General features: G+C 37.8%; 1 protein-coding gene across 1 annotated transcript; it reads left to right on the plus strand.

Moving 5' to 3' along the window:
- Positions 1-841: 841 nt before the first annotated feature.
- Positions 842-14,575, plus strand: LOC133533408 (cytochrome P450 9e2-like). Its single transcript, XM_061872380.1, has 10 exons — positions 842-1,064; positions 1,436-1,590; positions 1,770-1,943; positions 2,365-2,497; positions 6,658-6,681; positions 7,792-7,910; positions 8,283-8,385; positions 8,641-8,741; positions 9,185-9,353; positions 12,694-14,575. The coding sequence occupies exons 1-10, from the start codon at positions 971-973 to the stop codon at positions 12,855-12,857; spliced, it is 1,236 nt and encodes a 411-aa protein (XP_061728364.1). The 5' UTR covers positions 842-970; the 3' UTR covers positions 12,858-14,575.
- Positions 14,576-16,648: the final 2,073 nt, after the last annotated feature.

Consider the following 16,648-nt stretch of genomic DNA (forward strand, 5'->3'; position numbering starts at 1 on the left):
GCGTGGACTGTTTTTATACTACCATGCGTTCACGCGCAGCATCCCTGGTGCGCCGGGTGCGTGGCAGTCCCAACAGCATCCTACGAATGATAGCGGATAGGGTCGACTGTCCCTACTTGTCGCACTGTGAGGGATTGCATTCCCCCATCAGTGTTGTTTTATTTTAAATTAGTGTTTGTTGTACCTACTAACCCCTTAGTTTGTAAGTTCTACTAATGAAAATATGTGTCCATGTGTTACATGTAATAAAAATATTCATTCATTCATTCATTCATTTATGATCCAACAGTCGCGTGAAAAAAGATTTTTCATTTCTTTTTTTCATTTTATTGTTACACTAGATATAGGTACATACATAGATATGAGATATGATTCGAGAAAGTAAATAATTAGTTTAATACCGGCTCGCACTGATTAACTGTGGAATGGAACTGTCGTGTGCGGTATTTTCGGACCGATATAACCTTAAAACCTTAAAGAAAGGAAAGCAACGCGCTTACAATCTGTCTGGTGTTGCGGGTGTATATGGATGGACTACGGTAATCGGTTGGAATCAGGCGATTTGTCGACTAGATTGCCTCCTTCGTCACTTAGAATACCGTAAAACCACCCAACTATAGTCCAAAGCTCCCAACTATGGTCCACAAATAAACTAAATTTTTCTCGTTCAGGTGTGTATTTTACTATATTTTTGTAGTTCTAAGGCAAAGTATGTTTATAAATGGAAGGTAAAACTAGGAGTAAACCACAAGGAACATTGGTATAGATACTTAATTTCCTTTTGCACTTGTGGACCATAGTTGCAGTATTGGACTATAGTTGGGTGGTTTTACGGTAATCTAAATCAAAATAATTTACTATATATTATTTTACAACTATTGTTTTGCTTATTCTTTTCAGATATTTCGGCATTTACCAATACCACGTGCCTACCCTCGTACCTTGCGACCCGGAGCTCATCCGCCGGATCATGGTGGCAGACTTCGCGGCCTTTAGCGACCGAGGAGTCCACATCGACCAGGACTGCGACCCGCTGTTCGGAAGGAACCTCATCATGCTAAGAGGTAGATACTTTTGAAATAAATAATCTAACAGGTAATTAACATGCTGATCTTGGTTACGGCCATCATTGCTCGGAATCTCAAGTAGTTACGGTAGAATTACTGTAAAATAAACTGACAAATAAATAAAAATTAGGTTCAGGATTAAAACTTACTAAAAATAATAAGTTCAGAGTTCACGGTGGAATTAGTTAAGTACTTTTCTATTGAAGTTTTGTTCTGAATGTTTGGCGCCGAAACCAAAAATTAAATTTAAGCCAAATCTTTGCCAAACCTGAAACCGACACTGAGTTTAGTCAAACACTATCGCTGACATAAAGATGGAGGATGTTGGAACCTTACGGGACCTATTGATAGAGTTTTTGTCGATTCAGGTTCAAGATGGCGCACAATGCGCGCGGCGCTGACCCCAGCGTTCTCCGCGTCGCGCTGTCGCAGCATGGCGCCTCTCATGGCGGTCTGTGCACGTAACTTACATATACATCTGCGCGAGCGAGTGCGACAAGATACAGAGCTAGATGTCGATGAGGTACGGTAGTGATAGGATAGCGATAGGTGAGTGATATACTCCAAAAAGTATCCAAAATGTTCTGCTGCTGAACACGCTGCTCAGGTATCACAATCATCTCACCGAAAGTCCGAGCAAATGACTAAAATCCAATATTAAAAAAACAACCTACTTATATTCTTCAATTGTTGAATTTCCAGATTTCTACGGCATATGTGAACGATGTGATCGCTTCATGCGCGTTTGGATTTGCGACGGACTCCCTCCAGGACCCGCACAACTGCATCTTCCGGCTGGCGAAGCGAGCTGTTGTCCAGGATACTACACAGATCATGAAGTTCTTCGGCTATGAGAATATGAAGACAATCATGCAGGTAAACCGTCCGCAGCTGTCGAAGAGAATTTCAAACCATAAATCTGTAAGAAAGTCCAGAGACACAAAGACGTCCTAGGTACCGAGAGAGCCAGTGGCTTTAGATGTAAGGTGTACGGTTAATCCAAGCCGGGCCCAAGGCCCGGCTCTTTCCAACAAGTTTCTTGGAATGACATTTACTTTTCATTTGATATTTACCAAGTTGGATTAAAAAAGTGTTGAGCAAATCTATCTAATCCCAAAAATCATAGTTTTCCCTCTAGAATGAAAGCTTAGATTGCAGACGCTTGGTGTTAATCCTGGGCCTGTACCAATTTTTGTGGCGTTAATTAGACCTCAGACTCTTTTAGCGAGCAGTGGCAAAAACCCGAGAAGAAAAACACGGGGAAACTAATGTAATAGAAAAGGAATATTTGTTGCAGTTGCTGAAAGTGAAAATAATAAAGTCCAGTGACGCCGAACAGTTCGGCGAGCTGTTTAAGTCCGCGCTGCGCGCGCGGCGCGGCGGAGCCACGCCGAGGCCGGACTTCATACAGACGCTCGTGGACGCCGCCGGTATGTGTCTGAGGGTGTTAATACGGACCCATGACGTAGGGAATAGGGAATGCTAACCGGTTAACCGGTTAACCGGTTACCCGGTAATTTGACCAATATTACAGTCGGTAAAATACCGGTAATTTCCAGCCGTAACCGGGAATTTACCGAACGTTGTATAGGCAAATAAAAATGTAACAACCTGTTGAATTAGCCCATCTATGTCTTCGTACTTACAAAAAAAACAATTACTACGATTTACGATTACGAAGAGACACTTAAAATACTTACTTTTCTGCATCTTATGATCTCGTCGGAGTAGGAACTAGGAAGCAATGTTTTGTGACAAATGAGTGGTCGCTAATCCCTCGCCCTTTCCCTTCTCGCCACCCCTACCCGACCCGCCTTACTATGTTCAGTGTCCTTTGTTTTAGTCTGTAGTGTCCGACAAGTGTGGAATGCGAAAGAACATTTTCTACCGCTGGTAACTTGTGTTCAAGATATCGTTCACGAATGTCTAAGCAACGTTCTAATTAATCGCCTAGATATTTAACAAACGCAATTATTTTATATATAATTAACAGAATGATCTGATGATGACATGTTCCTGATTCCAAATCCTATCTTAAGAGCCCGGTAACGATTTTAGAGCAAAAATTTTAAATTGATAGATTTTGTCGTTGGAATTGTACACCTTTTGTTACGTAATATCTAAATAACAAGTATTGGTTTATATTAGCACGTTTTTTCATCTTGCCTTTTAATAATGAGGTCGCAAGCGTGCGTCCCCGGTAATAGGTGACGAGAAGGGATAGTTTTTAAAAATTCATATAAATTATGGTAGTAAATTATACAAAATGATGTATAAGAACAGTTTCAGCAAATGTTGTAGATTGTTTAAGTATCAAAATTACGTTGAAAATAAGTCAATTTTCAGAGAAATTGTCACTTGTTTTGAAGTAGTTTCTGGAGAAAATTGATTTCGTCTAACTTTCATTTACACTACTTCAAATTTATAGTAACAAAAATGTAGTTTATTAAAGTTGAAGTACAGGATATGTGTAATACAAAATTACCATTTTTAGCAGTCCAAACTTAACGACATTTACAAATAAGATCGACAAAATCACTGCTTTTCGCGCGTTTACCTAAACGTCCATCAGAAAAGAAATCATTATTAATTAAGTGAGTCTGTTTTTTAAAAAAAATATTTAATATAATGAAAGATAACAAGACGTGCTAAAGGAAACCAGTACTTGTCATTTTTAATAGTTAACAAAAGGTACAATTTCATGCGCTTAATCTATCAATTTGACATTTTTGCGACTAAAATCGATAACGGCCTCTTAAACTGTAATTTTAAAGTAACTAGTGTTAAAATGATATGAAACTTATTTTGCTGTTAAATTTTTTTTTTCTTATATTTACTAGATGATTACGGTTTTAGTTACTTTAATAACAATATTATATTGATAGATGTGTAAATGCAAACTTGTATGACATTTAAATGACGACTGTCACTCTTTAGTTATAATTTTTGTTACCCTTTGATTACTGCGATTTTTAAAGAATTAAAAAAGTTTGATGTTGCTAATTTAATGTACAAGTTCATTTCGCTTTGAAATGATACATGTTTGATTTTTTATTTAATATGATTAGTAAATATATCTTGTTTAATGTTTATAGTTTATTTTCATTATTTTGTTTTGTCGATGTTTCTGTAACGTGCTGTTGATTACTTTTAAAGGTTACTGACGAAAATAAGGACACAATCAATAATAATGCAAAATCAATGTTTTTTATTTCATAAACGTATAACCGGTAATTTACCGGTTAACCGGTTAGTGGGACCTCGCGTCGGTAAATTACCGGTAATGAATAACGCCCGGTTATTGCATTCCCTAGTAGGGAATAGGTATGTGTCTGAGGGTGTTAATATGGACCCATGACGTAGGGAATAGGTATGTGTCTGAGGATGTTAATAAGGACCCATGACGTAGGGCATAGGTATGTGTCTGAGGATGTTAATAAGGACCCATGACGTAGGGAATATGTATGTGTCTGAGGATGTTAATAAGGACCTATGACGTAAGAAGTTTGGTGAGCTGTATAAGATGAAAGTGGACGACCGCTCAAAAATGCTTCTCCATACAAACGCAGCCTCCCCATTCTTCTCTCTGGGTATTATAGTAAATATTTGTGCAAAATTTGATGTGTAAAAATCACCACAGGCCATTGGCAGGAGCGTTCTCTTTCCTAGATTATTTAATTATTGTGTCAGGAGCTTTTAAATATATACAAAATTTGTTTTTTCGCTTCTACTACATTAATAATAATGATAATAAAAAATTGAAAAAAGTCAAACGAAGAGGCAAAGCTATGATGAAGATACATTAAAATGTGTGAAAATATTTTCCATAATGTTAATATCCAGGGAGGAAAATGAAGACTATCTTTGTATGGAGAAGCGTTTGTGCACTAAATATCGTCTTAAATCGGAGCCACGTCGAGCCCGGACTTTATACAGACTCTGGTGGATGCTGCTCATAAAGGATGACTCACGTTGGACCGGGCCGGGTCGGGCAGGAGCTTCCGGCGGTTTCTATGACAGATGACCGGTGATCATTTGATGCTTTCCATAGAAAACGAAGTGCCGGCGGAAGCTCCGGCCCGGACCCGACCCGGTCTAAGGCGAGTCATATCTTTATACTTCACAGTTATAGAAACCGCATAAATGTTCTTGATTATAATTAGAAATTCAACCGGAATTGGGCTGTGACTTAGTCATCCAAATGCTGGGTGATTAGCGATGTACGAGGGCCGTGGCTACGCCAATTATACAGAATCAAAATTAAGTTGTTTAAGTTGTTTTTCAATTATGCCACGACGTTTTTTCAAACTGAGGTTCACAGCAACAATTATTTTACAAGCTTATGTTTGTTTGTAATTCATGTTGGTCCAATCTTCCAAGCTAAATTAGACCCATTTCCCATTATTAGTTTGAGGAACTCTGTGATAAAACAACGTAACTTATAATTGTACTTGGGTTTGTTAGAATTGTCTGGATTAATATTAGTTGCCTGTTGAAAGAAAAGTGCAGGCAGCTACAAAATCTTGTATCAAAAAGCGACCAAGTGCGAGTCGGACATGAAGAGTTCCGTAACATTTCTGACGTATTAAAAAAAAAACGACTTACTAGAAATCGTTCAAACCAATTTTGTGTAACCTGGGGTCCGTATATTGGATATATTTTTGTTAGTTATATCATTCTGTTATTTTAGAAGTCACACATTTTACCACTTTGGAAGTGTGTCTCGCGCAAACTATTTAGAAAAAAATGATATTAGAAACCTCAATATCATTTTTGAAGACCTATCCATAGATACATAGGTTTGATGAAATTTTTTAATTTTTTTTTAATTTTATGACGTATTAAAAAAACTACTTACTAGATCTCGTTCAAACCAATTTTCGGTGGAAGTTTGCATGGTAATGTACATCATATATTTTTTTTAGTTTTATCATTCTCTTATTTTAGAAGTTACGGGGGGGGGGACACATTTTACCACTTTGGAAGTGTCTCTCGCGCAAACTATTCTGTTTAGAAAAAAATTATATGACAAACTTCAATATCATTTTTGAAGAGCTATCCATAGATACCCCACACGAATGGGTTTGATGAAAAAACATTTTTAGGTTTCAGTTCTATGGGGAACCCCCAAAATTTATTGTTTTTTTTTCTATTATTGTGTGAAAATCTTAATGCGGTTCATAGAATACATCTACTTACCAAGTTTGAACAGTATAGTTCTTATAGTTTCGGAAAAAAGTGGCTGTGACCTAAACGGACAGACAGACGGACATGACGAATCTATAAGGGTTCCGTTTTTTGCCATTTGGCTACGGAACCCTAAAAATGAAGTTTTTGATTTAAAAAAAATTATTAATCAAATGAAAAAAAAAATTCTCTCTTATTTAATTCAAGGATATCAGTTTTATATTAACTTGTATAATATAACGCTTTACTGTGGCACTAGGTCGCGTGTAAATATCACAATATTTTATTTCCTTTTAATACCCAGCATAGAAGATTGAAAACCGACATCATAGGTCTCGTAATTAAACACTTCAAAACCATTCAAATCAAAATTACTTTGCAACATACTTATTTCTCATTTCAGGCAAAACGGCGTCAGGCGCTGAGAGTAAGTACCATGTTTAATTTTGTTCTCCTTTAGCAAGTGTTGACTTTGATTGACGGAGAAATTCAATTATTACTTGTTGTGACGACCATTGTGGGCTTGAGACCATTAATCCCGCTTTTGAGGGATTGTGAAGGTGGACGGCTCCTTTCTTCTGGGACATTTATTGTGTTCATTTGGAGTAAATTGAGTGGCAAAAATCGGTATTTCGCTGCTTCACTTTGTGCCGGATCTTCTTTTTTCTTAGGATAGTGTTTTAAAAGTATTTTTTCGCTACGAATGAACGGGTTTTTTGACGCTTATATGTGATTTAAAATGAGGTGCAATAATCGTACCTACCTATTTAAGTCACAGATTTAGGTTCTCTGTGCCTAAAAATTACTGGTAAAAAATATACCACAATATTGGTACCGCACCAACCTATGTCGGGACCGGTTTTAACAATACATATAAATAAGTCAAATCAGTATAGTCATAAGGCCATAGCTGACAGGGTGGATTGTACTTAATTTACTGAAATGTTAGGTTCAATGAAATATAAATAAATACTGTAGTAGTTAACTAACGTAGCCATAAACCAAACTAACAATACTATGGATAAAATTTATCTGAAATAAAGAATTAATAATAATAATCACTACAAGAAATCAAACTACAGAGCCTTTTTCTTCCAGCAATAGAAATAAAAAAAATATTTATCTGTAGCTGTTTAATTATACGGCCTCTTAGCCTCGTCGGTGGTGACCATGCCTAGGAAAGTGGGACGGCCTGATATGTTCGCATCCCTGTAAGGGCATTTCTTTGTGTGTTTGTCATTAATCTTAGTATTCTTAGGGTCACTTTCACTATTCCACTAACCCGGGAGTTAACCGGTTAAACCTGGAGTTACAATTTGACACTGGGTTAACGGTTTAACCGGTTAACCCTGGGTTGGTTGGATGGTGCAAGTGGCCCTCAGTATGTCATTTATCGTCTATCGTCTAAAATCCACAGAGCTGCATAGTGCATACTTCGGACGTTAGGTCACAGCGGCGGTAGCCTTGGTTAGGCTGGGGCTAGGTCTTGACTTACTTTGTAAAATTTCTTCCAAATATTTATAATAAATATTTCCAGATTTCGCCGACGACGACTTGGTCGCCCAGGCTGTCCTGTTCTATATTGCCGGCTACGACACGACGGCAAATCTCATCAATTATTTCCTCTATGAAATGGCTACCAACCCTACTACACAGGTAAACTGTACTTCTCAACTTTACGACATGACTCAGGCATTATTTTCTTAACTTGATGTCTTTTAAAATTCTTAGATAAAATATCAAAGCTTTTCTGCAGATTTATTGCAACAAATTATTTAGGTCACAGAAGGCAAAATCTTCAAATTGGTGACAGAGCACCACCCTCCAAAAAGTTTCGAGAAAGAACTTAATCTTATAATTTCATATCATTTATTTATATTTTCAGGACAGACATAGACATACAGATTTCAAGACTGCAGTGTTTTTCTGAGAGCAAAATCTCTAGGTCTAAGACAATAAGTCCAATCGTATTTTAATATTGAAGTTCGAATTCTTAACAATTGTACCTACTATAATTTCTACATACAGGAAAAACTGCAGAGTGAATTGGACCAGTTACCAGGGTCACAGGAGGACAAGGAAGCATACGATAATGTCCAGGGGTTGGAATACTTGGACATGTGTGTCTGCGGTGAGTTTAACAAATATGAACTGTCAGTTAAACAGCCACCGTACCTTATGGACGTCTATATATATTGTTTTTATTGATATGCAGGACAACATATACATCTGTATAACTTAAATATACAAAACACTTAAAAGCTTGGCACCACGCGGAACCCTTTACTGAACGACTAAGGTCGTCTATACTCTAAACAGTAAACAAGATTCAACAAGTAAAATAAATTAGTTCTTTCTTCGTCGTAATAATTGTGTTATTTTACAGAGGTTCTGAGGTTGTGGCCCCTGGTCGGTGCCGCAGATCGGCGCTCGGTTGCGCGCTACGACTTTGGCCCAAGCCAGCCCGATGGAAATACTCACTTTGTTGTAAGTTCACTAACAACATTATCTAATAATAAAATTCATCTCGAGTAAGTAACTAAGCACCAACGTGGCAGATACAAGATGTACGTATATAGCAGCAATTGTTTCATAGTAGTTTGTGGTGACGTTTCCTAAGTATCTAGCTTATCAAGTCAGTGCAGAGTTTAGCTTATTGTAGACAAACTCTAAAACCATTTAGGAGTATGACACAGGTTTACCACAAAAGACTACCCCGTACTTTTATAACATGTCACGTCTCGTACCATATAGCTAGCATAAGTACCGACACCACTACATTTCTTATGATAGCATTTCATAAAATAGAATTATCGCGCTTTAAAGCCAATAAAAACTCAATGCACAGAGTCATAATCTCTCCTCTAACAGTTATTTATGACGATATAACGATCCTCTAAAAGAAGCATTAAGTTTAAATGTCATTCCAGGCAGAAGCGGGCGTGCACATATGGCTACCAGTATATTCCCTGCATCGCGATGCACGCTACTGGGTCGACCCTCACCAGTGCGATCCGGAGCGCTTCTCCTCTACCAACAAGCACAAGATTCTACCCTACACATACATGCCGTTTGGTACTGGGCCTAGACACTGCATCGGTGAGTAAAGTATATGTGACTGCCGGCCGGTATACTGTTACATCGTGCCCACTACCGGGCACACCAACCCAGTGCGATCCGGAGCGCTTCTCGTCTGCCAATAAGCATAATATTCTGCCATATACATACATGCCGTTTGGTACTGGGCCTAGACACTGTATCGGTGAGTAAAGTATATATGACTGCCGCTATACTGTAACTAAACATCGTAAGCGCTACTGGTCAGACCCACACCAGTATGATCCGGAGCCCTTCTTGTCTGCCAATAAGCAGAATATTGTGACATATACATACATGCCTTTTGTCACTGGGCCTAGACACTGCATCGGTGAGTAAAGTATATGTGACTGTCGGTATGCTGTACATCGTGAGCGTTAATGGTCTGACCCACAGCAGTGCAATCCGGAGCGCTTTTCGTCTGCCAATAAGCAGAATATTCTGCCATACATACCTTTAGATATTCATAGCAGTGATTTACCAACTTGCTCAAACAATTCATTCAACTAAATAGAGTCGCAGCTTAATCAAGATCTCACTGAACTAGGCCACAGAGTTAGTTTCGCACACGTTGAGCTCTCTATTAAGTTTATTGTAAATGTGTCTCTATCTTAAGATGAAGTTTGGATGTTAGCTGCAGCTGCATTACCTACTGTCGCGGCGTCGTTGTTGCCAGTATCTGTCAATTTCCTTGATAAAGTCAGTGAAGTTCGCAGCCGCATTATTGGCCCGATTATGACGTTCAATCTGTCTCTCATTTGGACAAAGAAATATAAAGATACAGCGGTAGGAACAACGACGCCCGAACAGTAATACAGCTGCAGTTGACATCCGAACGTCGCAGTAGTAAAACGTAATAACGGCAGCAGTACAGTTCAAGAGAAACAGTTTAAACATTCAATCAGTGAAGCATTTTATTTAGAATATTACAGTAGCATCCCCAGCCTCCGGCTGCATGCTGCATGCTGCTCCAGCCGCAATCAGAATGTAACCTTTAGACGTTTGCTTACACGTGCGAGAAACCTCGAAGTCGATTGCTATTTAAATATTAACACATATTAGAGATTTGTCGTAACTCACGGCGCCCGCCCCCGCACTTTGTCATAACTGAAGGATATAACTGAACTAAGTCTTCGTACGTTATTACCAGATAGTTATCATTTAGAAGTTTAATTTTAGACTGAATCCTTATTCCGCTACGACGCCTATGATCAGATTCAGGCCTCAAATAATTAACATATGGGTTAACACATTATTACTGGTGTTATAATTTGAAACTTCGGTGCCGGAAAGATACAACATTCTTATGGTAGATGTCGCCATGCGCCTCCTTGCCTAAGGCGTATAAACGTGTAAACAAACAAGAAGGAATGGAGAGGTCATATATATGCTTGGGGTAAGCTCCGGTAGTTGGTTAAGAGCGATTGGACCGGTGTTTTAAAAGGTCGCAAGTTCAAATCTTGCCCGAAGCAGTGAAATTTTAATTTTTTTCCTTTATTTTAATAAATACCTACATGAATTGCTTCTTTACTTCTATACCTAAATTTAAAACACATAAGCACAGGTAAACAACATGCGGTCTTATCGCTAAAAGGCAACCTTTGGGTTGCGGAAATTAAAAAAAATACATTGTCAGTAACCGTCGCGCTGGTAGTGGTACTGGATAAAAATAATGGTACGAAAGTGTGATCAAGAAAACAATAAATGTGATAATTAAGGTCAGTAGGTAAATTGAAGAAAATTTAAAGTTTGATAATCACTGCTGTTTTTTAAATAGGTAAAGATCTGATTGTTTCTGGTCCGATCTTTCCTGGAAGGGTCAAGATCGGATATCAGTCTACAGCAGTGCTAGGTCTGTTAACACAATTACAAAAACAAACACAGTTTCATCACAATACGCAAAATAAATTACAGAGCGAAGATCGAATAGAAGGAAGAATTCGCGAAATTTACCTTGCTCTCTGTGATTGCACATAGCACAAGCCCGACTCCCTGAGCGACGCGGGGACACTGACAGTCGAGGCGCAATGAAATGGCGTCTTACAAAATGTTGCCAACATTAAAAAATAAAGCCAAATTAGGAGGGAAAATGAATGTCCTACGTTCTTCACCCGCATCTGGTATTTACCCAACATACCTTAATCGTTGAACCGCCGCATTTCAAAATGGCCCTTATTTTGATATCGGCTAGCCGTAATGTAATACGGCGGGTTATACAATACGACTGCGATACTTATATATAAATCCCCTCGTCAATGTAATTTCATTAAATTTGCTATCTAGTGGCAAACATCAAAGTAGTTATCTTTTACTTGTGACGCACAAGTGTGAGCAATGTAAAATACTATATTTCTAAAAAAAATTGCCTACTACGTAATAAAAGAAAATGTGATTATTAAATTATAATACGAAAGGTGGTCAAATCGCAAAATGCTGTCGTTTTATTTAAAATAATGAAATAATTAGACCAGTTCCGAAAGTACCGGGAAATCCCGGTTCTTTAAAACAGTACCGGTTCTGCAATCCCTAATAAGGATGTTATGCCCATCACTATTCCTTCTGTGTACGTATATTTAGAAACTGTCTCCGCCTCCAATTCGTGCGATAAGGACAACTGCAGCTCGGACCGAAATTCACTCGCAAAAAACTCAAAAATCGAGGTTTCGTTCTCGACTGTTTCCTCCTCCAAAACGCAACTAATCATTATGAAATTTTGGAAATTGCAAGAGGAAGAAATAATCTATGCCGCTATGTTTTGATTTTTTGGATATTATTTGTCATATTTGTATACTGTGCCTTTTTTTACAGCCAATTCAATTTAGCCGTTTTTGCGATTTTCGAGGCGCTGTATCTTTCTTCAAAATAAAACAATCCAAAAAAGCAAAACATAGCGGCACAGATATTGATGATATTGATCTTATTTGAAAAAATCACTGCTCTAGGTTAAAAATCCAGGGAGGAATCAGTCGAGAGCGTTTGTATGGAAAAATCGCAACTAGGAATTCCTCTTAAACTACGTCCAAATAGAGGTATGGTATGGGCACTGTGAATGTCATATCGCTTTGTGTGGTAGGGCACAGCACAGCGGATGTCATTCCCGATCTAGAGCAAAGCCCAACTGGGGAAGTACCTCCACCTTATAGAAAACCGCAGCCAAATAACACTAGATCCTACTCATAGTTTTGTGTTCCTGCCGGTGCGTAAGGTTTCCAGAGCTCAATGAGGGTGTGGAGACTGTGGAGTGTTAATAGGGTTGGTAACGCGAATGTCACTCTGGAATTGCAGGCGTTCATAGGCGTTCATAGTATAAAAAAATATATTGACGATACATCTGATATTTCAGGGTCCCGTTTCGCGACAACAGCAGCAAAAGTGTTCCTGTCGCAGTTCCTCCGGCACTACAGCGTCAGCGGCGGCTCGTCACGAAAACTTGACCCCAGGGCCTTCATTCTGCGACCCAAAGACGGCTTCACTCTCACTGTTACTCCGAGGAACAACAACATATGATTATTATTATAGTTAACACATGATTATTATTGCATCCTTTATCAAAACTCACGTACACTTGACTCTAAGAGGGCCTTCATTAGTGATTATATTCTCTTTGGCCTTCATCTGCGACCCAAACCCGGGTACACTCTCACTGTTTGTCCTAAAAACAACAATATATTCTTATAGTTTTCCTTAACGATAATCATTCGATGCAACTTTTATATGGCATCAATTGGCTATTTAAATTTACAAATAATGCTTTCGGAAACCATAAAATAATGCTGCAGAAAAACAAATAAAACTAACAATGGAACGAACACCGGGGGGGGTGAGGCCTTGAAAAGAGTCACGACTATTGTGGCCACAAAATGCTGCCTCGCCGGCGCCGCGCGGGACCCTATTTGAATTTGACGACGAAAATATACATATGTAAATAAATTAACAGTTAGCTTCGCAGATGGCCGATTTAAGTTTTAGATGCGTTAGTGGGACATATTATAAGATAATTAAAAATAACTAATGATGCCTAGATTACGTAACAACGCTCTGAGCAGGAGCAATTCTGTTTCATATTACCTTGTATGTCTGTCTGTCCAATGGTCAATCTCATACCCGGATTTAAAAGTGCTTTATTGCTGAGGATTACTCGATAATTCAAAAACATCTACAAGTCAAAGTTTTGATCAAAAGTAGGTCATTTTGTGCAAAACGTTTCTGCCTGCTGTCCATAGGTATTTGTTTTGATTAAATTTCCAAATTTGAAAATGATAGGCTCGGTTAAAAACAGTTTTTTACCTACTCTTAGAGCATAAAGTGCTTTAGTTTTATTATTAAGTAAAACGGGACTTAATCGAGTCATGAAATATCAAATATAAAATCATTTATTTGCTAGAATCATGAAGGTATACATAAAGCTTATTATCTAGGTCCGTGGCTAGAATACAGTCAAGTGGATGTTGTCAAATACATTTCAAGGAACATGTATTCAGCCAGCTAATGGGCATGCAAATCTTATATTCATAAATAAATTAATCTAATTTATACTACATTATAACTACTAAATTTAATAAATATGGTCAAAACATAAAGCATTTTATACTAAAAATTCCGATAAATGTTTCCTAAATACAGGCAGTGAGAATAATATGTATGTAATTATCGTGAAATTTTAAACACAAGAACAAGTTTTATAAAATAGAGCTCAGATTGCTCAGAATAACAGGCTTAAACTATTAAGTAAAAGCATTAAAAGCATGTAGCAAGCGAGGCATGAAAAAGAAGTTGAGAGAAGCAATCTTCGTACTTATATTCCCGTACGCTCCGCTCCACTACTCGCAACTAGAATACGAGTATCTATTAAAGTATTAGAACCCGCTCTGCTAGCTAAATTCTTAGTACTGAAAGTTAATGTAGCAAACTGAACTTAAGAATTACTTCAGACTGAGTGCTGGAAACTAACCGGGGTTTCGACGCAAATTATAGGGAATGATCGGAGAAACTAATTAAATTAAATAATCTTTTTTTATTATACAGGGAATCTTCTTATTATTTATTTATTTAATCTTTATTGCACAATACATGAAGGTAAAAATGGCGGACTTAATGCCTTAAAGGCATTCTCTACCAGTCAACCAATGGGTTAAACCAGAAAGATTAAGTAGGTGCAGTGTCTTTTAAAGTAAATGAATTTGTAACCGAGACTATATATGAATATAAAAAATACATTGATAAACTGACACATATACTTAATACAAATATACAAACATATATTAATACATACATAATTTATAGCAAGTGTGAATCATTGAGTTGATGAAGAAGCAAATTTGTCAAGGAAATACTTGCGAATTACTTCTTCCTCGCGTTGTCCCGGCATTTTGAAAGTTGCTTAGCAAATAAGACATTATTTAATCTCATTTTTTTTGCTGGACAGCTTTCGCCAATAGGGTACACTCTCATTATTTTACTGTATCTAACTAATTCCACAAACAGGCCACATGCTACTGATGCTACGCTGCCCTATAGAAATATGGAGAAAACAGGATACTCTATGGTACCCTAGAGGCTGTACTAGAAAGCAAGCGCATCCAATTACAAGATGGAAAGATGACATTCGTCTGAGTCTGGGGCCATACTGGATCAGGGTTGCTGCAGACAGAGCCCAATGGAGACAGTTGGAGGAGGCCTATTTTTTTATACTACGTCGGTGGCAAACAAGCATACGGCCCGCCTGATGGTAAGCAGTATCAGTAGCCTATGTACGCCTATGCCTTACGGCACACCGAACTGAGGGATATACTATAGAAAAAAAACTCATTTAAAAAGTATATAGTTCGGAATAAATGGCTTTATTATTATATATATGTTTTAATGTTTATTCGGGCACAAACGGTACATATTTCTTATCATTACTATATATACATAATTCATAAACCAATACAGTTGCCACCACTTAATAATCTATTAAAGAAACACAAAATACGGTATAACCAAACTTTGAATTAACAACGTAAGTCTAATTAGGACAAAGATATCTATTTTTCTATATGTATCATAAGGGGAACGAGAATTGAACATGAAATTATCTATTATATAAGAAATTATAATTTAAATGAAATTATCTACAAAATTTTGTGCTAAAAGGTATAAAGACGAGCCTTTATAAAGTATATTTTAATCGAAAACTTCGAGGCCGATTGAAATTTAAGAATTTGTTATAGATTCGAACTGATGTTGATACGACCGTGACGATCGCTCACCCTGATTGCTGAATGCCAAATAAAGTGAAAGTGATGCGTGAATGCGCTCCGATTACCACGACGATCGTCTAACGTCGAACTCATAATAAATAAAGTGAAAGTTATGCGTGGATGTGCGCCGATCACCACGAAGATCGTCTAACGTCAAATCCATAATAAATAAAGTGAAAGTTATGCGTGGATGCGCGCTGATCACCACGACGATCGTCTAACGTCCAACCCATAATAAATACAGTGAAAGTTATGCGTGGATGCGCGCCGATCACCATGACGATCGTCTAACGTCAAACCCATAATAATTAAAGTGAAAGTTATGCGTGGATGCGCGCCGATCACCACGACGATCGTCTAACGTCCAACCCATAATAAATACAGTGAAAGTTATGCGTGGATGCGCGCCGATCACCATGACGATCGTCTAACGTCAAACCCATAATAATTAAAGTGAAAGTTATGCGTGGATGCATGCCGATCACCATCACGACGATCGTCTAACGTCAAAACCATAATAAATCATTAAATTACAATCGACTTCCAAATACTTTAATCAAAAACCTCGGGTAAATCGACATTTTCATAATGAACCCGAGGTATAAAGGGCGCATTAAACTTGTTGACAGCTCAAGTTCAAAAATTAATTAGTTATTTTATGAGTTAGTTTACGAGTCCAACTTAGTTTAGAATGTTAAATAACTGCCTCGAGGGGACCATCAATTCTATTAGCAACAACATTACGGGTAAGTACTTGCTATGTTTTAAGTATCTTACTTTTTATTTACTTTCATTCGTTATTTAATCTAGATTGTGATAACACATTTTTTATGAGAGAAATCTAAATAAACTCATACCTATCTGATGAAAAAAGAAATATCTGAAAGTAGGCATGTGCCCAACGGTGGGACGTGTAACATACGCGTTTTCCCTACCTGTCTACGTAGATTTATTTTATTTCATTGTTAGCCTTCTTCAGTGTCCCACTACTGGGCTAAGGCCTCTCCTCGTTTTCCCCACTCGACCCTGTTGTTGGTATTTTCCCACCAAATTGGA

This window comes from Cydia pomonella, unplaced genomic scaffold (genome assembly GCF_033807575.1).
Source record: "Cydia pomonella isolate Wapato2018A unplaced genomic scaffold, ilCydPomo1 PGA_scaffold_162, whole genome shotgun sequence".
NCBI classification, from domain to species: domain Eukaryota; kingdom Metazoa; phylum Arthropoda; class Insecta; order Lepidoptera; family Tortricidae; genus Cydia; species Cydia pomonella.